General features: G+C 38.9%; 2 protein-coding genes across 5 annotated transcripts; one reads left to right on the top strand and one right to left on the bottom strand.

Moving 5' to 3' along the window:
* Window positions 1-733: 733 nt before the first annotated feature.
* On the top strand, window positions 734-17200 carry LOC136692232 (nuclear factor of activated T-cells, cytoplasmic 2). 3 transcript variants are annotated; one of them, XM_066665450.1, is made up of 11 exons: window positions 734-1114; window positions 2128-3034; window positions 3786-3954; window positions 8539-8741; window positions 10670-10842; window positions 11190-11330; window positions 12511-12566; window positions 12660-12792; window positions 14363-14962; window positions 16414-16501; window positions 16704-17200. In XM_066665450.1, the coding sequence occupies exons 1-10, from the start codon at window positions 991-993 to the stop codon at window positions 16470-16472; spliced, it is 2565 nt and encodes an 854-aa protein (XP_066521547.1). In that variant the 5' UTR covers window positions 734-990; the 3' UTR covers window positions 16473-16501; window positions 16704-17200. The 3 variants fall into 3 exon arrangements, with proteins under 3 accessions (XP_066521547.1, XP_066521548.1, XP_066521549.1); XM_066665451.1 differs by lacking the exon at window positions 16414-16501; XM_066665452.1 differs by lacking the exons at window positions 14363-14962; window positions 16414-16501.
* A 314-nt stretch (window positions 17201-17514) lies between these two features.
* On the bottom strand, window positions 17515-20360 carry manbal (mannosidase beta like). 2 transcript variants are annotated; one of them, XM_066665559.1, is made up of 3 exons: window positions 20244-20360; window positions 19658-19813; window positions 17515-18154 (listed from the first exon to the last, which is right to left on the bottom strand). In XM_066665559.1, the coding sequence occupies exons 1-3, from the start codon at window positions 20253-20255 to the stop codon at window positions 18041-18043; spliced, it is 282 nt and encodes a 93-aa protein (XP_066521656.1). In that variant the 5' UTR covers window positions 20256-20360; the 3' UTR covers window positions 17515-18040. The 2 variants fall into 2 exon arrangements, with proteins under 2 accessions (XP_066521656.1, XP_066521657.1); XM_066665560.1 differs by lacking the exon at window positions 20244-20360 and adding an exon at window positions 19977-20086 and having other exon boundaries at window positions 17518-18154.
* Between the last annotated feature and the right edge of the window lie 476 nt (window positions 20361-20836).

Raw genomic sequence — 20836 nt, 5'->3', positions numbered from 1 at the left:
CTAGCTTTGAGCTTTTAGTTTTTAATATTTTATACCAAGCGTGCAACTGATATAGGTAAAAGAGATGCACACACTTCAGTTCTGATGCTGGATGTGTTAAGTTTCACTGCAGTTCTTTAGGTTTCCCAGAACTTAAAGGGGAATTTTACATAGATTTTCCAATTTTGCTGCATTATTTACTCACTTAAACTCATTCTGACTAGTTTCATGTGAAATGGGACAGTTTGAGAAACTTTCAGTCTCATTTCTTTAGAAAATTGATGATAGGAACCAGAGGTTGGATTGAGTACAGCACAAACACCTTTTTATTTACGTTCAAAAACACCAAGATTTTTAAATGTAATGCTGATGTTGTTAATAAATTTTAAATTTGGTTATGAGTAAGCCACCAGGCAGAGAATTCTAGGCATAGACTTGGTTCCCATCAACCCCACTGTTAAACTTTGTGTAAGTCTCCCTAGAATGGTAGATGTCAGAAGTAACGAGAATGAATAAATCTGTTTATGAAGTAACCATTTAATAAGGCAGATATTTAGAAAATTGGGCTTTACCGAAGGGTATTTTGAGCCGTTGCTTTGTCATTCACATCACTTTGTTGTTGTTGTTGCTGATGTAAAATAATTTTATCTTGATTTAATATATTGCATGATGTTAAATCCTTTTAACTGTGTATGAATCCATGCTATCTTTGCACTCCTCTGTCTGGGGTATTTTCGAGAAAGTTTACCTCAAGCTTTTTTTTCTGTTTGAACAGGAAGCCGCTCTCTCTCTCTCTCTCTCTCTCTCTGTCAGTCGAGGCTGCTGCTCATCTGAATGCTGTTAGTCAGGCATTCTGAGGGAAACATTTAACTAACAAATAGTTCTTTTAGACCCAGCGAGGCTGGTGGTTTTATGTGTTCACTTCTTCCCGCGCTTTTTTCAGCTTTGGTGAACTCTAGGCGTCCGTATCTCAGAGTGTTTGTGAAGAGTGGGATTGAAAGTGATCCATAAATGAATAACTATGAATATTGTGATGCCGCGTTCACTGCGGGGAACGGTGAAGACGAGCTGGACTTTCCTTTTCCTCTTTTTACATACCCCCACACTGGAAATGATCTTCCGCAAGATGACCAAGGTCAGTTAATGGACTTTAGTTACTCCCCAGAGGCCAGTTTGTCAGTTGGTTTGAACAGGTTTGGGGCTCAGGGTTTGTTATTCAGTGTGTCCGTCTTCTCCTTGGGCGAATTCCGGTGTTTTCGTATTCTACAGTCTTTTTTTAATCAATGTATTGGCCTGTTGTTTAGTTTGTTATCAAAAGAGATTTTATATATTACAATACCCCCCAAAGACCAGCATAATAATTTTTGAGTGATGACATGTTTTAATTTAGAGGAAGACAAGCCTTGAAAGCCCTTAAGGCATATTAATATATGCTATATTTAAATAATTTAATTCCAAAATGCCATATAAACACTTGTAAGATATTATTATTATTATTTTTATTAGTAGTAGTAGTAGTATATTTGTTTTGAGTTCAAAGAAGTATAACAGCTTGTGGATTAGGGACACCGTTTATATCTCTCAAATAAAGGGAGTATTAATTATAATAAGATATAATAAGTCTTTCACTTATAAAAACAACTCCCAACAATGTACATCATAAGAGAAATTAACACTTTTAAAAGTGGCCTATAATGCATTTTGAAACATAATTTTTAATATATCACTCTGACAATTTAAAGAACCATTACATTTGCTAAAGACACCTTAAAAAACTTTTATTTTTAAGGGTGTTCTTCAACCACGACAGCTCAAGGAGCCATGAATAACTGATCCTATACAAGGATCAGTGCTTCTTTCCAGTGATGCAAGTCCTGTTTAATGTTTCTTTAAAATGTATTTAAAAATATATAAATACAATTTTTTAAAACATACATCACCAAAAAGCATTTTGCTATTGATGCTGCTGAATCGTTATTTTTCTTATTGCTTTTATTATTAGCAGTTGATAGGATAAAGTCATCTGTATTCCTAAAAGAGTTTAGTTGCTAAAATTTAAGAGTTTCCATGCTAAAATAGTTTGCTCTTAGTTTTATTTTTTAACTGTTTAAAAAGACATCCAAAATATGCTTATTATTTTGTCCACAGATGACGATCTGTCCTCAGCTTGTCCCAGTGCAGCTCATCTTCTATACAGTGAATTATCTCTCAGTCAACAGTCCTACCATCAGCCAACTTCTGAAGACGCCCTCCCTTGTCATGAGACAGATTTAAGGGACCTTCTTGGCCACTCACTCCCGCTGCACTCTGGAGCTGCTCCTACCCAGAGTCCCAGGATTGAGATCACATGCCCTGATCTGCACCATCACCACCGCGATCATGTCCAGACAGCTCCAGTCGACATCAACCGGCGACTGACTGTTCCTCTATACCAGAGCACTGTTTACAGGGAGAACCTGGTGAGTCCTGCCAGCAGTAACTCTTCTACCAGCTGGCAGTCAGAGGCCTGCTCCCCCGTGCCCTCTCCGTCTGTTTCACCCAGTGGCGGCGGTGGCCTTACCACGGTGACGGTGGCTGAGCTTTGTCCGAGACTCCAGGCCATCCATGCATCTGGATCACCTCGGACATCACCAACAACATCTCCACGTACCAGCATCACAGAGGAGACGTTCCTCAACTTCAGACAACCTTCTTCGCGGCCAGGTTCACGCTCAACGTCTCCACAGGGCAAACGCACCTATGAGCAGTACCAGAACCCCAGCCATGTGCTCCCGCGCTCCAGAAGTCCTTCACCCCATGCCGGGAAAGAAGAGCCTCCAGAGCTGTATAGACCTCCGACCAACATGGAAGAGTTTGTTGACAGCCTCAACAAAAACCTCACCAAACCAGTCCCCACCAAGATTGTACGACCCAATCCAGGCTACCCCATCTACAGTCAAACAGAGCATGCCTTCTTCCCCACTGCTCAAGAAGTTAAGACAGAACCCATCTTGGAGACCCTCTATACCATGCCAAACCTCGGCTGGTCCAATCAGCTGCCATCAGGGATGTGCAGGTAAATCGTCTTATATGGTGGCGGCTCCATTTGACTGCGTAAATATTAATAGTTACAATCAACTTATAATTAAATTAGACTGTTGCTAATATCCAATATTTTTTTGTAAACACATCTGCCCAAAGCCACATTAGTGATAAAGGAAATCGTGAAAACATATATGTATTTCTGTAGGGTTACAAAGGCAATAAGGATACTAAAATGAAGATTTTTTAACAGTGAGGGCCTGCCCTTCCGGAATACGACTAGTATGTCATCAAATATCAGTTTGAAATATCTAGACATCCTGTATTATGTTTAGACAGTCATTTAGTCATCAAATATCTCTATGTTTCTGATATCACAACTGATCCATAAATGACCAAAAGTATGCACTTAATTTAAAAGTAGGACAAAAACAGTATATTTTAAATGAAAAAATAAATATTATTTTAAAAACGTATAGTATCTGTATTCCACTGCTGTGGTAGTTCCTCACATTTGTGTATTAAATAAGAGAAAACTAATGCGTACCAAAATATTTAAATTCCATTATTTTGGAATGAAATATTTTGTGATGCACTGAGTTAATTATTTCTTCAACTTTTATTATTGACTCATTTTTATTTTAATTAATAAATGTCATCAAATTAAATTTCATTCTATGCATGAGTATAACGTGCACTTGACAATGGTTTTCAACCCTAACATGCTTGTTAAGTTTGTATAGCTTTCACAGAGTACGTGATGGCGCCTCTCTGTTGTTTTTCAGTATGTCAGTACCAGCGCTGCATCCTCTGGAGTGGGCTCTGCCCAGCAGTGTTGAAGAGTATGAGCTGAGTATAGAGGTCCAGCCCAGACAGCACCACCGAGCCCAGTATGAGACGGAGGGCAGCAGAGGGGCAGTTAAAGCTGCTTCAGGAGGTCATCCTGTGGTTCAGGTACAGAAATGAATGTGTCTGTTGTGGGCAAGAGATAGTGCACTGTGGGGGTGGTGAATATGACATATCTTACTTTTGTGATAAATTACGTCAAAGACATGTTTATCTGAGTATATCGAGGAAATCATCAGTGCTCCTACAGCACTGAAAAGAAATGATTATAACACAGATACAGACCAAATATAGATGCTTAAAACAGCATCTAATGTATAGTACTGTCAGATACTGAATTATAACTAAAACTGGAAACTAAGACAAAGATACGTTTGTTCACAAAACATACATACAAATAAAATTAGTGCTGGAGTATCTTGAATTTTTCAATGAAATGACTATTATATTTTATTGTTTAGCACTGATAGTGTAAGGTTTCCTCATGTTTTTTTATGTTGTTGTGATTTACATCAGAGTTATTTTACATTTTGCATAAATGATTTAGCTTGTTTTAACAATTGTAATCACATATTCAGAAACAGGGGACACACTCTTTCAGTAGGTTTTCAGTCATGTAATATAACAGTCTTTTAAACAGCACTGTAGAGTTGGCAGTAAGTTAAACCCTTTTAAACTTTTAAACAAGGCACAAAGCTTTTTAACCATGGTTGGAATCGTTAACACCTGTGCGAATCTAATGCAAAATGTCTTAAGGGTCAGAAAAAAGGTTATGAGCTAATATAATAAACAAATCAAGAGAAATCATGAAATCCAGGCCTCTGAATCATAATTCATTTGAATATGAGACATTTTTTGGTGCTTTTTTGTTCATTCTAACTTGTTTGCATACCACAGAATACAGAAATATCATGTTTCATAACATTAGTCAAGTTTTCTGAATTTATACTTTTAGCTTTGTTGCCCACTGTATGAAGACTGTGTTTATGGGTTGGGATAATGGAGGTCAGTGAATTCCAAAGGTGCATGGACATACAGACGTAAAAGGTGGGGTGGGTGTTGAAAGAGTAAGATTTTGCAGATAACTAGATGGGTGAGAGAAGAGAACTTTGTTTGTGTGTATGTATTTGTGGTGGGTTACGTGTTCGCAGTGACAGTAACTCCTTGTTATCAAGTAAGCTGAGGTGTTCTCATTTATGGAAATGAAGCTTGATGTTGGTGCCCACACTATCACAGAACCCATTCCATTGTTTTACACTACTGCTTCAGTTTAAACCCTTACCCATACATTGACAGCCCTATAGTAACATGAATTCAGCCTTGTCGAGTTAACAATTTAAGATACTTGAAGCCACTTAAAATTAATGTAAAGGTTTTATGTACATAACTGCAATATGTTTTTGGTGAAAGCATGTAGTGACTTACGGATTGAGGAAAATGGTCGATTCTTAGATGCATCACAACTCTCTCTAGAACTATTCAGAATTGGTTCACATAATGTTATAAACAATATTGGTTTTGCATTGGTCTACTGTAAAATTATCTTATAGGTGACCGGATACTTTATCAGGAAGGATAAGGAAGGATGCGTCTGTGAAGCCTTGCTTGAAGGATGTAAAAATGTAGGATATTACTATGATTGAACATGCCCACAATTTCACAGAATTTAACCTACAATTACGTCAGTTACCACAAGGATCAACCCACATAGCAGCGTTCTCTGTTTGTCTAAGTTCCCAGAACATCAGGATTTACCTTTTCATTTAAAAATGAGCCATATTTCTGTTCAGCACGAGAGCCCAGGCGTACGGAGCAAGGAGCAGAAGCTATGTTTTTTAGCTGTTTTTGCTTGGTTCTCTTTCTTCTCTGGTCTCATTTTCCCCATACTTATTCAGTACTCTTATTCCTCTGCTCCCATTTTGTTTGTCCTGCTCTGTGTAAGCTCTTCTTTGTTCTGTGATTGGAGAAAATGAGATAAGGAGGCAGAACAGCTCTAAAGTCTCTGGACTCTATGCAATATGCCGTACAAAATCAGAACAACTTTTTTTTATCTCGTGTTTTCAGACTCAGGCAGACCACAAATCCGCTGATTGTTGGTGGGTATAGCCCCCAGATTCCCAAATTAATGTGCTCATGCACTGCACTGAACAGGTGATTTTTTTTTTCTCACAATATGTCCCCTGTAGCACTACAAACTTTATGCTACACTATACTCCATTCAAGTAAGCTAAAAAACAATAAAGAAAAGGAGATAATTATTTGACTACATCATGCAAACGTCAACCAGAACAGAGATGCCTAAATATTCCCACCTAACAGTGAAAATCCTTTGAGATGGCTTAAACAGAAAATCACAACAGTGGAGTAAATTGGTGGTACAAAGTGGTACTGTAACTAATATTGTCGCAAATATTTAAAGCAAATCAAACAAGAGAACTTGTGGCTTTGTATCAGTAACACTTCTGAAACGCTTGATGTCTTGAAACATTTCTCACCAGTGTAATAGCAGTAGAGGAGTGTTGGAGTTGTGTTGTAACATGTTTTTGTGTTACCTCCTCTCATCTATATATCGACATGTTTCCTGAAAATATAAATAGGCCTCTGTTGACACATGCCCTGTATAGTCAAATTTCAAACTGTTCATGCAGAACTGATCTACTAGAAATGCCAGTGTAAAATCAGCATTTAGTTCTCTTCAGGAATATTGTGTTTTGATGCTTTTTCTTTCCGTTAATATATCATTGTTTTATATATTGATGTAGGGCTGCACGATACTGGGAAAATATTACATTGCGATTATTTTGTTTTTCTGCGATTATATATTGCGATATTAAAAATGACAGAAATTTTTCTCAGAAGTCAATGATGGAAAATGTCATTTTATTAATAATACGTGTTTCGTAGTGTAATACGGGGCTCATCTGGAAATTATGAAGGTGTTGTTTAGAAGGGACACAGGAGCTTCAATATCACATTAGAGAATTAACATGAATGGGTCATTTAATTTTTTTTTCACCATTTTTCACAGCAACAAGCTGTGTATTCAAGGATGCTGTAAAATAAATGATACTGGGCAGGTATGTCGTGGTGAATGAGAATGAGCAGCAAAAAAGTTGTAAATTAAGCTGTATACAACTATTTAATATGAAAGCAAGCGTGGTGTTAGCTCTTTAGCACCACAGCTTTAGAACAGTGTGTATACACACGTGGTGTGCCTCTCATACTCGTTCTGTCAGACACGGGCTGTGTGGTCGTCTGTCTCTCTCTCTCCCTCTCTCTCTCTCTCTCTCCCTCTCTCTCTCTCTCTCTCCCTCTCTCTCTCTCTCTCTCACTCTCTCTCTCTCTCTCTCACTCTCTCCCCCATCACACACATGCTGTGTGCACACCCCTCTGCTGTGTCTAAGTCTGTCTTTCTTTTCTGCTTCTAAAGTAAGACAGTAAGACAATAAATGATGGAGATATGTAGAGCCAGCTTTGTCCTCACTGCTTGTGACATTGCATGCCCTGCGATGTGACAATCGCGCATGCGCACATCACAATAACGATGCATTAACAATATATCATTCAGCCCTGTATTGGGGTATTATGTTTGTGAAACACAAAACGTCATGTCAGATATGTAAAATGTGGAAGGCTTACTCTCTGTCTGTGCATTGTCTGTTAACTCATTGTTCCATTGTTTGCACAGTGCACTAGGGCAGCAACTGGGTAGAGTGCAACTGAACACAATCACAGCTAGAACAGCTGTGTGAATTACTTAATTAAGCGTTTCAACATCATTTCCTTGTCTTCTTGACCTAAAAGTTTCAGAATTTAATTTAGAAAATAAAAATGAATCATAATTTATACCACTGTCAGATTAGTGGTCGCCTTTACATAATTTCCCCAAGGTTCCATTCTTGTGAAATGTACATGTATGACCTGGCTACAGATGAAATGTGTATTTAACCTTACTCCAAATATTGTCATTCAGCTGAGACATGAGACAAGGCTAGAAATGAAGTAATGGAGGAATATGCTGTGATGTTCATATAGACTTATGTGGTTTCTATGGAATACTACTATCTATATAGAACAGTATGGATATTCAGGCCTCAGGGCGGCTACTACTACAATCGGTAACATTGTCATACATTGTCAGAAACCACAAAAGGAGGTCTGTCTGAGATGACTTACATAACAACTTGATGTGGTTTGTGGTGTGGGGCATAAGCCTCAATTACTTGTTTGAATAATAGCCTAATAATTAGCCTAATAAATCAGCACAGCAGAACTGTAAAAGGACACTTTGGAATCAAAGTACTGTAAATGGTCAAACACTTAAAACGTCAATGTTTCTTCTGAAAAAAAGGGGATTTAAATGGTATTCTGTTCTGGGTCTAGGTAAATAAACATGCTGTGAGGATTTGATGGTTTTCAGTTAAGTGCTGATGTTGTGTTCATTAGTTTTGGATCAAAAAATGCCCCTCCAACTCAGCCCAAAAGCACTGGATGGATAAATCATCACGGACCGATTGGTGTTGGGATTTATAACCCTTTAGCCCATGCTTGGAATTGAGCGTGGTGTCTAGATTTGGAACACTGCACTCCAAAGAGTTTGCAAACTTTAGAACACCTAGTGTTTTTAACAGTCAGTAACGGGGATATGTGCAATTTACTCCATCTTCATGTCTGACTGTTGTTGTGACTCAGTTGCATGGATACAGAGGGCGAGAAGCTCTGGCTCTGCAGGTCTTTATTGGCACGGCGGATGAGAGAGCAGTGAGACCACACGCCTTCTACCAGGTTCATCGCATCACTGGGAAAACCGTCACAACCAGCAGCCATGAGAAAATTATTAATGGAACCAAAGTTCTGGAGCTACCTTTGGAGCCCAAGGACAACATGCGAGCAATGTAAGATACTGGGCCACACACAACAATTTCTGTATTTGCTTTATCTTTTTCAAGGTGTTTAAGGCACTTTTTCTTGTACTAGTTCTATATCCATATATAAAATATGAAAATTGGGGCAATAATTTCCCCAGTAAAAGTTCATGTTGGAATTTAGTGTTTCTCTTGCTTTTAAACATTTGATCAATCCTTTCTTATTTATTTGGACAGATATCATGTTGGGCTTGTTACAAATTTAGAGGTTGCTTGTATTGTGCTGTTCTTGTATGTTTATTTGTTCGTTTTGATTATTTTACAATCCCCATTAGCTGCTACCTCAGTACCTTCCTCGGCAAAAACACATGAAAATGAAAAGTAACATAGTAGAAGAACAATTTGAAATATAACAGGTGAAAGAATATATAAAATACATAAATTATAAATGTGATTTGAAAACAAAAACCTCAGTGCAGAAAAGGCCTTTTGCACTGCGGTATTGTTCCAGCTTTCAAGAACCTATTTATGTAACTGAGCTTTATATTTGTTAGATAATGATAGTATTTTTAAAATAATTTTATTTATTATGATAGTATTAGGGCAGCACGGTGGTGCAGCAGGTAGGTGTTGCAGTCACACAGCTCCAGGGATCTGGAAGTTGTGGGTTCAATTCCCGCTCCGGGTGACTGTCTGTGAGGAGTGTGGTGTGTTCTCCCTGTGTCTGCGTGGGTTTCCTCTGGATGCTCCAGTTTCCTCCCACGGTCCAAAAACACACGTTGGTAGGTGGACTGATGACTCAAAAGTGTTCGTAGATGTGAGTGAGTGTGTGTAGCCCTGTGAAGGAATGGCACCCACTCCAGGGTGTGTTCCTGCCTTGCGCCCAGTGATTCCAGGTAGGCTCTGAAACCACAGCGACCCTGAACTGGATAAGGATTACAGACAATGAATGAACGAATGAATGAATGAATTATAGTATTAGATTACAAGCATGTATGGTATACATTACATGGTATGTTTAAAAAATAATAATAAATCGATATGTCTGAAATTTAATGTCTGTTTTTACTAACTCATTAGTAACTTGATTTGTTCAGTTTTGTCAATCTGTGTTTTCTTGCAGTTAGCAGTCTCCTGAATTTGGAGACATTTCCACTGTAAATGATTTTAAACAGCAGAAATAAGTCAATATTACCCACCTATGGAGCAGAAAATATTCTCATCTCAGTTCATGCTTTTCAGCGTTTCATTTACTGACACTGGGGATTTGTAAACACATTAGACCAGTTTCGAACATGCAAACCCACTGGAGAGCTAGCAGATGTTGCACAACATCCTCAGAATTTGATCAAAAGGGTTTTTGGTTTTTGATTAAAAATGTGATTGTGGCCTTAAATAGCTCTGTAAATTATGGTTCATGTAGCTGAATTTTGCTCTAGGTAGTTTGAAATTACTATTAGTTTCTTTACCTTTTACTTGCTCCAATTGACTGTAGAGATGCACTGCATGTTTTGTTTGTCCAAGAAGAATCATCATCCATTTGTTTTCTACAAAAATCAAGTTTTTTGTGAATTTTATTTATGCTGGTTCTGTATAAAAAATTGTAACGTAATTCTTCCTACATTTATTTTGCATTATTTGCTAATTCTTTGCGACACAGTCATCTAGATTAGTTAATAGCAATTACTATATCACTGTTGTAAATTTTCCTCATTTTTATGTTGTTTTTTTATGATTCAACCGAGATGATCTGCTGTGAATTTTTGTGAATTTTGAACTTTTTGAATTTCTCTGTCCATAGTTAATGATGATGTAGACCCGATTATAATATTTTTGTTTCCAGTATATTTAATATAAGTTGATTACCTTCTATCCAGTTTACCACCATCATTATCTTCATTTAACCTATTCAAAGGGTCCTTTTGAATCTTTAAACAATACATACCTGGCTCTTTCAGTGTGGACTGTGTTGGGATGCTGAAGCTGAAGAATGCTGATATCGAGCTGCGGAAAGGTGAGACAGACATTGGACGGAAGAACACACGTGTACGGCTTGTCTTCCGTGTCCATGTGCCTCAGCCTGGGGGTCAGTGGCTTTCCCTTCAAGTGTCCTCACACCCCATCGAGTGCTGTAAGTAATCAAATCATCGCCTAATCCAGAGAAACTATATCTTTTTCCTGGATTATTACACAATATTATGAGATTAACTTTTGTTTTCATTAGGATATGGGCACATTTATAGACATTGTGATATAGTGATATAAATATAATGCATAAATCATGATTTTAATTAAAGTGTGAAGCGCATAGAAAGCCTCAGCCCTACCTCATTAACATGACATCATACTAACGTGGAACTTAGCATTGTTTGGCAGAAATGTTCTTTTTGCTATTTGAGGTTTTGTCTGGAAGTCTGATTCCTACGGTTGCAGTGGGAGGTGACGGTGCTGTACTTGTTGTGTTCCGTGTGTTTGCAGCTCAAAGATCGGCCCAAGAGCACCCGGCTGTGGAGAGGCAAGACGTAGATTGCTGCTCAGTGCTGGGAGGCCTGCAGATGATCCTGACTGGACAAAATTTCACTTCTGAATCGAGGGTGTTCTTCACTGAAAAAACCCAAGGTGTGTAGTGTAGTGTGAACTTTGGACAAACCTTCATGACCTAATTTTTCATCCTTGTTAACTATCTCCCATCATCACTACCAACACTGTGTTAGCACTTCAAGCCCCTGGGGGCATTGTCCTCTACATGTGGCAAACATTAGCATGTAATTTGTTTTGGAGTTGTATTCATGTCGTTTGCATATCAGCTTGGAGCCTGCCTGTTGGTTTGCATTGTACACCGGAGTCTGGTTTGGTCAATGCACTTCTGGTGCAACAGTGTAAGAACGGGAAGCAGACAGATAACAGGCTTGCAAAGCAGCAACACGCACACAGACACACGTCACTTTGTCAGTGTTTACAGAGAACGTCGATAGACCTCAGAACACCCACACACTGTAGTTAAATAGGTAAGCCTACATTGTCATCCTAATATTAAAATCTGAATCTTGCATTTTGGCAATTTAAATGTGAGTTTTTCCCCTCAACAGATTTTTATTTTGTGCCACACAACTTGATTCAAGTACAAATTTGGTTAAACCGATTAAAAGCTTTTTCAGTGAAATCCCATTTTGCTTTAATGGCCATTTATTTCTGATATTTTAACCCTTCTTTGTTCAACTTGTGTAATGCATTCAGTAACACCCCGAGCCATGTGTTGAACTTAGAGGATTTGTTCATACTGTTACATTGTACAGTTCAGATCACCAGTTAAGACATCATTTAAACCACAAAGACATTTCAGCTGTTACAGATACCACTGACCCATTAATGACATGACATGTAGTTTTTTTACTTATTGGTGAATATAGGTTTCGACGCCATTTTCCATTGAGGTGTGCAGCGTGGTGCTAAAGGATGTGGTTAGGCAGTGCAACGATACAATCTACAAGCAGAGTCTTCTCTTTCCTTTCCTCTACACGGAGTGCGTAGGCAGCCACACAGAGGTGTGAGGGGAGGGGGGAGCTTCACCCTCTGCACATGAAAGGGACTCTCTGCTGACTTTGCCTACGCACCAGAGTCACGGAAAGGATGCAGTGGGAGTCGAGTTTGTTGTGACACTGAACAATAAAATCAGATGCTGAAAGAGTTTATTGGTGTAAAAAGGTGCTTTTGAAAGAGAGGCAATGCAAAAGAAATAAGTGAGCCTTCCCTACAGGTTTACATATTATATCAGTTATTATTTTCCTTTTTCTTACAGATGGTTTGGAAGTATGGGAGACAGAAGCTACTGTTGACAGAGAAAAAAGCCAAGCTGTAAGTGCTCATGCAGTATGAAGCTTGTCAAGGAAGATATATATATATATATATTATTTGTTAGGGGTTTAATGGTTTTTGTGTCCCCTTCAGAATATGCTGTATGTGCAAATTCCTCCATATCGGGACCACAACATCTACCACCCAGCCAAAGTCAATTTCTGTGTGCTGAACGGGAAGAGGAAGCGCAGTCAGCCACAGCATTTCACCTACATGCCTCTTTCAGGTGATTCTGTTTCCACTATGACCCAGTGTCCTCAAAGCCCTGCACACAGCAGGGCAACATGGCAGATAATGAGGCCTAAACAAGTAATTCACTTCCCAGGGTGACAAAGAAGAGTGGATTGTTTTTTTGTTTTTTTTTGTAAAGCAGCCATATTTCAGGCAAGCCACAGAAGAGGAATAGCAGCCTTTATTTTCCAGCTCAAAAATGGACTACAGGCTTAGGAACAGAGAGAAATAAGAGTACTGATTAAATATGGAGAAAACAAGAGAACAAAGCACACTGAACTGAGCTATGGCCCATTGTCATTTAAAGGAACGGGTGCTGGAACTGGCCTTTCTCCACAGGGCTGTTTAGACAGGGGGAGAGCAGTGCTGTTTTGTTCAAAGCATTTCACAGATGTTCCGTTAGGAGCCCTGTCTGTAGCCATTTATCCAGATGCCCCCATTAATTCATGAAAGCAAATTTCTGAAAATGTACCCTATTTCCACTAATTCAAAAGTAAATAAGCTTAGAAAATTGCTTTGGGTAATTCCAGCAATTTTATTAGTTTCTGCTTCATTTATTGAGATGCATAATTCAGATTGAGGGCGGCACGGTGGTGCATCAGGTATTGTCAAAGTCACACAGCTCCAGTGACCTGGAGGTTGTGGGTTCGATTCCCACTCCGGGTGACTGTGAGGAGTGAGGTGTGTTCTCCCTGTGTCCGCGTGGGTTTCCTCCGGGTGCTCCAGTTTCCTCCCACAGTTCAAAAAGGTGACTCAAAAGTGTCCGTAGGTGTGAGTGAATGTGTGTTGCTCTGTGAAGGACTGGCGCCCCCTCCATGGTGTATTCCCACCTTGCGCCAAATGATTCCAAGTAGGCCCTGGACCCACCGTGACCCTGACCTGGATCAGGTACAGCAGGTAGTGTCGCAGTCACACAGCTCCAGGGGCCTGGAGGTTGTGGGTTCGATTCCAGCTCCGGGTGACTGTCTGTGAGGAGTTTGGTGTGTTCTCCCTGTGTCTGTGTGGGTTTCCTATGGGCGCCCCCTCCAGGGTGTATTCCCGCCTTGCGCCCAATGATTCCAGGTAGGCTCTGGACCCACCGTGACCCTGAATTGGATAAGCAGTTACAGATAATGAATGAATGAATGATGTGAAATGGTGCATTGTATAGAAACTTACTCAGATGACTTAAAGGAACCAGGGGTGGCACTATTTACAGTCCAAATGTAGATATGTTAGGTACTATACAAAATGTCCAAAAAACACCCGTCTCTGCAGTTTTTTTAATGCAATGTTATTTTCATAACTCCCTGAATGTAAGTCAAAACATCATGTCAGTAAAACAATTCCTCAGGCAATATAAACATTCCAGGTAATAGCTTTGTGGATTCTCTTAACGCTGTTTTTTCTAAACGGAATACATTCATGATTTAATTGTGCAGAAATTCAGGGAAATTTGTAAATATTCTTTGAGCTTTGTGCTCTTCATCATTATCAGTTTTCTTTTTGAAGCAGTTTGTGAGATGTTTCACACTTTCCCGGCCTAATCAAAAGTTCTCTGTGCCATCTTCTAATCCTCCTCCCAGTGACACTGATAAAGGCTGAGCCAGTGGATGAGTATCAGTACGGGCATCTTGGCTGCAGCATGGGTCAGGTTCTAGGCATCTCTCCACAGTCCTGCCACCACACCACTCAGCTCCCAACCAACACCTGTGCTGTAACAAATTTGGCAGCCGCAGCTTCCCCAAGGTCCAGCCCTACCTTTTACCCTCCAGCCTCAGAGTTCCCACTGCAGCAAAACTCAACCCTCTATCACAGCCAAGCAGATGTTCTCAACAACAGCTCTTGTCACTACCAGCCTCCGTTGAATCACTGTGCACCTGAAGTGCACTCTATCCCCCAGAGCCGTGCTAACCCAGCCTCCCATCTCAAGCCCACCAGCTACCAGTACGCTGTGACTGCACACGGCTATGAAGCAGCTGCCTCTGTGTTTCCAGGCCTCAGTGCGCCCGAGTTTGTCCCCATTGTTGGTCACAAGAGTAGCTTTGTGCAGAGAGCAGCTCCTAAAGTTGGGAAATCTCCTCCAGGGCAGAGCTATAGCCAGCAGCAGCCCAATCCTCCTGTGCAGCATCCCAAAAGAGTAACAATCAAGCAGGAGAACCTGGACCAGGCGTATCTGGATGATGGTGAATAGATTGCCACTTTTTCTTTTCCTCTTTTTCCCCTCAATAACTATTATATACGCATCCAATACTGTTTTCTTTAAAGCTATGCTACAGTTAGCCTTTATTCCCAGGTTTCATTATAGCAACTAGTTCATCCCTTATCACACCAGGTGTCTTTACAGCTAGCAATGCACTAAACAATGTGGGGAAGGAGAAGGGTGATCCCACTCACTCAGAAAAAGATAGGCCAGAGAGGTTCTTGAATTGATTGCTTCACTAAAGATGTGAACCTTCAAATAACCAATTCAGCATTTTCTGTTCCCATGTGGATACAGAGGATCAGATGAGGCTCACCTGTACTTTTCCCCTTCTACTTATCTTCACTGTGACATTTAGAAAGCTATAATGAAAAGTGATTTATTGAAGCTAACCTGCCTAGGAAGCAGACGGCCACAGCTGCTGGCTTTGTTGATACTTATCTTTTCATTGTGTTTCAAGGAAGTACCCTCTGTCTAATGTAGGTCTGTATGCATTTGTTCTCTAAAGTATGGCCCCCTTTTCAGCATCTTCTATGTGGGTCAGGGCTTTAAATAGTCTGTGGCAAAGCCAGGTCAATATTGAGCTGTCAGTTGGTGTAACAATACACAGAGTAGATCTTAGTGGACTATCGATCTTTCAAGAATAGGTTTAAATGCAAAAACCCTGATAAATAAACAGGCTTTCTTTTATGTTTTTCTTGATGAGTGCTCCTTAGTGAAATTTAAATCACCATAAATATCACATCATGACATTTCCTAAATTTATGTTCTTAAAAGAGTCATCACCTTTTTATGATCATTTTACTAATCGATTTATACATTACATTTCACAAGGCTGTTGTTACTGAGCCTGATATATATGTAAAATTACCTGTTCTGGTGGACTGCTTATGTGGTGGCATAGTCTATAAACCTGAGCTTAAGCCCTCCTTATGACTAATGTAACACTGTAGGCCTGTTATACTTATGTTTACTTTCATGACAATCTTAAATACAGTCAATTCAAATTCAGTATACATGTGCACATTATGGATTTTTTAACTGTGGTCTTAACCGTGTGAACAACTATATCATGCTCAGTTCATCCTTGTTATGAGCCGTTTAAACCTCTGGGCACAACTTACTGTTACTGTCTGTTGTAGGGCACCAATATAATGAATAGAACAAACAAACATGTGTGACTTAATTTTAAAAACTTGACAATTTATCAGCATCACACAGTATTTCACTGACATTATGTTTACCACTGGATGTGGTATGTGGTCCTACATTCTCATCTTCACTAGTGACACTGTTGGCTACTGTAGGAGGATAACAGTGGCATTTTGCCTTCTATTTAAGGCCCATTGATACCTGTAACAGTCACATTGATCTAATTTTAGAATGAAGAGAGAGAAAAATTTCCAATTTTAGCCCACTCTTGTTCAACAACAGGAAGCCATGCCAAATACGGCATAAGAGATTGCCAGATGATGCACGAAGCTGCCCTCTAGTGAAGAACAAGTGTACAGTCCTCGTCTAGGTGGGGCCCATACTGCAGTATCCCTGACTGCGCATTTTACACTCACTACTCTGACAAGAACATATATCACAGCTGAAAATTTAATTCACTGCCAGCAGTACTTAGAAACGTCTTGTTTCTAGCCTTACACTATTTGACTGTCACTTATACAAACATTCATATGCTACATGACCTCAGTGAAGTTTCCCTTTTGTTCCCACAGTGAATGAAGTGATAAGAAAGGATCTGACCGTTCAGCCCAGGGAACAGTAACATCAAGGCCAGAAAATCACCTCAAGTCTTTCTCCACATTAGAGCCATAGTCTCTTTTAAAGACACATCTATAGTCTTGAAGTCTGTACAAACTTCTTTTATTTCATATCTAAAGATTTTAAAGCAGTAGTAAGTAACATTTTCTTCTTGTCGATTTAATCTGTGTCACATTACTGATGGACAACCAGCAAGTCGAGAGTTAATACACATTAACTTTAAACATTGGATGTTCCTGTTTTTGCTGAAAGGATTTGTTTCCAAGATTTTACAAGGATGCCCTTTATAAGATTTTAATAGAAAATGCTACTTGTTGGTACTTTAAAATCCATTGCTTTTCAAAACTTGGAGCAATATCAATTTCTTATTTCTTTTCCTCCTGATATTTTTATATGAAGTTTATCCTCATTGAAATATGATTATGAAGAGTATACATTTTATGCAGATATTTATGATTGTACATTCAAATTAAATTCATTATTAAAAATTATATATAACTCTTTGCTCTTTCAGTGATTTATCTATTCTTCATTAACAGTTGCAGAGAATATATTAATATGGGAAAACCAAAATGATTCTGATATAATCATGCATCACTATTACTGGGGCTTTTATGTTTGAATGTATACTCTTGTTGTAAAATTGTAAATTGAGGGGGATACATGTGGACTGAGACTTAACAAAAGCAGGCCTGAAGGTCCTAAATGTAGAAATAATAGATGTTCAGAGGCAGACATATAGTTGATGTACTCTATTTAATGATTACAGCTGGTGCGGTTAAAAAGTAAGCTAATGGAGAATGTGTAGGTTTGGACCAGTCTCTCATTAGGTCTTGTATTACTAGTTAAGGAAATGCTGTTGAAAGAAGAGCAAGAAAGGCAATGATTAACTTTCCATGGCTATATATAGAAAGAGATTACAAGAGGTAAAAAAAAAAAACTGGGTACATAATTAGTTTTTATGTTTTGTTTTGTTTTACATAGGAAAAACAAATACATTGCTCGTGTTCTATTATATTTATTTAAAACAAAAAAAAAGGTGCCATGATTAGAAATCCAGCATCAATACTGAGAGATCCAACTCAAAGACATACAACCAGAGAGTGTTAACGACAACATAAGAAAATTGTAGAAAATGAAATGGTAACCATAAACACACTCATTTTAACATGAAATATTACAAGTTTGTGTTGACAGTCCATGATGAAGGCTTCTGAGTGATTTCTGTCACACAGCCTTCCATAAGGTTAACTCTCGCACTTACTGGCACACTCATACCAGCACCATTGCCTTATCTCTTCTTCTTGCTCTCCTTTTTTGGTTTCTGTCGCATCTGTTGTGCGACTGCCTTTGATTTTTTACTCTGTTCAGAACTTTTGGTTTCAGCTGGTTCTGCAGTCTCTTCCTGTAAAGAGAAGACAGATTATATCTCAGCAGTCCCGATTAAAACCAAAACAGACTAGATCTGTGATTTCCAACTTTTGTTGTAATGTGGGCTTACGGCCAGAAAAACAAAACAACTGAATATAAATATAAATTTAAATTATACACACACAACTTGCTGTGTATACTTTAATGAACATTTGAAAATGGTTTTATTAAAGAAAAAAAAATGGTTTCGCTATAAACTTTTTAATGATAGATTTTTTTGGGGAGAGTGTCTTCAATTACAGATTTTATTTTTATTTATTTTCTGTGATTGCTTCGTTCTGTTCAGGGTCACAACATGTCCGGAGCAAAGAATTACTGGGCACAACACAGTGGCACACCCTGGACAGAGCGCCAGACCATCACAGGGCATACTTTCACACACACACACACACACACACCTGTGGACAATTTCACACACTCACTCAGTTAGTCACATACTCAACAAATGTGAGCAGTTTCACACAGTCAATCCACCTACCAACAGGTGTATTTGGACTGTGGGAGGAAAGCAGAGCACAGAGAAATGCGTGCAGACAAAGTAAGAACATATCAGACTTCTCACAGGCTGTGACCTGAGGTGAGGTTTAAACCTGTTTGGTCTACACTTTCTGAATGTTCTTCATGAGCTGAACAAGAATTAACTGGTTTTACACCAGACTATCAGCAGTGATTCAAAATGAAACTGACCCTGTATTGCATGAGACAAACAAGTAATCGACACTAGAGTACACGTATAGAGCTTACTCTACCAGTACTCTAAAAAGAAGATCGGATAAAAAGTATTTATTAGTGGAAACTTGCCATTTCAGTTTTATCATATCATCAAATCTCTAATATTCTAAAATGCCCTGTATTTATAGAAAGACAGCTATATGGGATGGGATGGGCATGTGTATTCTCACAAAAACAAGAGACACTATTTATATAGATAGATATATAGATACTTTATTGATGCCAGAGGGGAATTCAAGGTGGTCTGTCTGTCTGAATGAATGAATTATATATATATATATATATATGACTATTTAATACAACTGTGTATTGTATATTAAACTATATTTGAAGGGGTCAACAGTGGGAATCTTAGCACACGACTATGCTGCAACAGTACCCTCTGTTCTGTATATTAATGGAGTTCATTTGCACTTAATTGTTCATTGAGGGTCATTCTCAGCGCTGCAGTGACACTGACGTGGTGGTGGTGGTGGTGGTGTGAGTGGATCAGACACAGCAGTACTGCTGGAGTTTTTAAACCCCTTCATGTCACTGCTGGACTGAGAATAGCCCACCAGCCAAATATTTCGACTCAAGACCGGACTGTGTCACTGATGAAGAACTAGAGGATGACCAACACAAATTGTGCATCAACAAATGAGCTACTGTCTCTGACTACATCTGCAAACACCTACAAAGCCTAGCTTATATATCTGCTTATATATGACTATCACTATCTCCACAGGTCATCCGGCTGTTTTACCTGTTCGTGGCTCTTAGACGAGGGGATGATTATGGCTAAAATGCAGACGAGCTGGAAAATAGCTCCGAGAAACAGGCCATAACGCAAAAGACTCTCAAAGAATGTGGGCTCCGGAACTTCAGGGGGAGAGAGGTCCAGATCTCCAGACATGTTTATCTGCAGACACGAAACCAAAATGAGCTAGAGATAAACACAATAAACGCCGGAGAGGAGCGTTAGCTCAGCGGTGAGAGAAACTGTCCAGGAACCGTCTACAGAGAAACCCTGCCCCGTTTACTCTGTACCGACACAGACGGCTCCGCTGGGATTTAACACTGACCTTTAAAAAACCGGGCTTTACTCTCCGAGATTTTCTCTAGCTAGCTTTTAATCACTGCCTTTGTTTCACTCTAGCTCAACAACGCTGACTTTTCTATAGAATGAAAGATTACCGCCCCCTACTGTCCAGGAGCACACACATTGGGATATTATTTACAGTCAGTTCTGGGGACCCTAATGGTCGGTTTGTGTTCAACTACATGAACATTTATTATTATTATACATAATTTAATATAAGATAATCTATTTTTTTTTATTTTATACTTACGTTTTCTAACATTTACAAACTAAAACTTAAAACTGCACGAAAACTGCTGTTAGGAGAAATGACACTTTTTCCACAGTACGGCCCATTTTGCATACTGTTGCCATGGTTACATAAATATGCAGACAGAGGAACCAGTTTAATCCGGATGGAGCCAATTTTGTCGAGTTTATTCTAGATGGGCCACTCTACTGACAAGCTAAAAAATGAAGAATAAAATAATGTTTTTGATATTATTACCTCAGGTTTATGCACGGTGTGTTGAACATTATATACATTTATCCCATGTATTGAACACCTTTTTTTTTAGTTAACTGATTTCAGTTTAACAGAGCAAACATTTGTTAATGGCTATTTAACGCTAGCTAACATTAGCTAATTTAGCTAGCTATCTCACTAGTTAACTCTGTATTAGTCATGGGGTAAACTGTTTGTATAGGCTCATATTAGTTTATGTTGCTAAAGCTACATACATTAATTTTCAAGCTTTTTTTCTGCTGATTTGCATTGTTAAAATGACTTATTTGTCATTAATTAATATTGAATCATTATATAAAGTTATCTAGCTAACGCAAGGTAGGTTGTAGCTGTTAAAA

Source organism: Hoplias malabaricus, chromosome 3, assembly GCF_029633855.1.
Source record: "Hoplias malabaricus isolate fHopMal1 chromosome 3, fHopMal1.hap1, whole genome shotgun sequence".
NCBI classification, from domain to species: Eukaryota; Metazoa; Chordata; class Actinopteri; order Characiformes; family Erythrinidae; genus Hoplias; species Hoplias malabaricus.
This window is presented reverse-complemented; position numbering and strand designations above follow the sequence as displayed.

Excerpts from the sequence above, each read along its gene's own strand:
- LOC136692232 (XM_066665450.1), top strand. The coding sequence starts at position 991 with ATGAATAACTATGAATATTGTGATGCCGCGTTCACTGCGGGGAACGGT. Across the intron at positions 3,955-8,538 it reads GAGGTCATCCTGTGGTTCAG|TTGCATGGATACAGAGGGCG; the intron begins GTACAGAAATGA and ends GTTGTGACTCAG. Across the intron at positions 10,843-11,189 it reads CTCACACCCCATCGAGTGCT|CTCAAAGATCGGCCCAAGAG; the intron begins GTAAGTAATCAA and ends GTGTGTTTGCAG.
- manbal (XM_066665559.1), bottom strand. Across the intron at positions 18,155-19,657 it reads CGTCTAAGAGCCACGAACAG|GAAGAGACTGCAGAACCAGC; the intron begins GTAAAACAGCCG and ends TTCTCTTTACAG.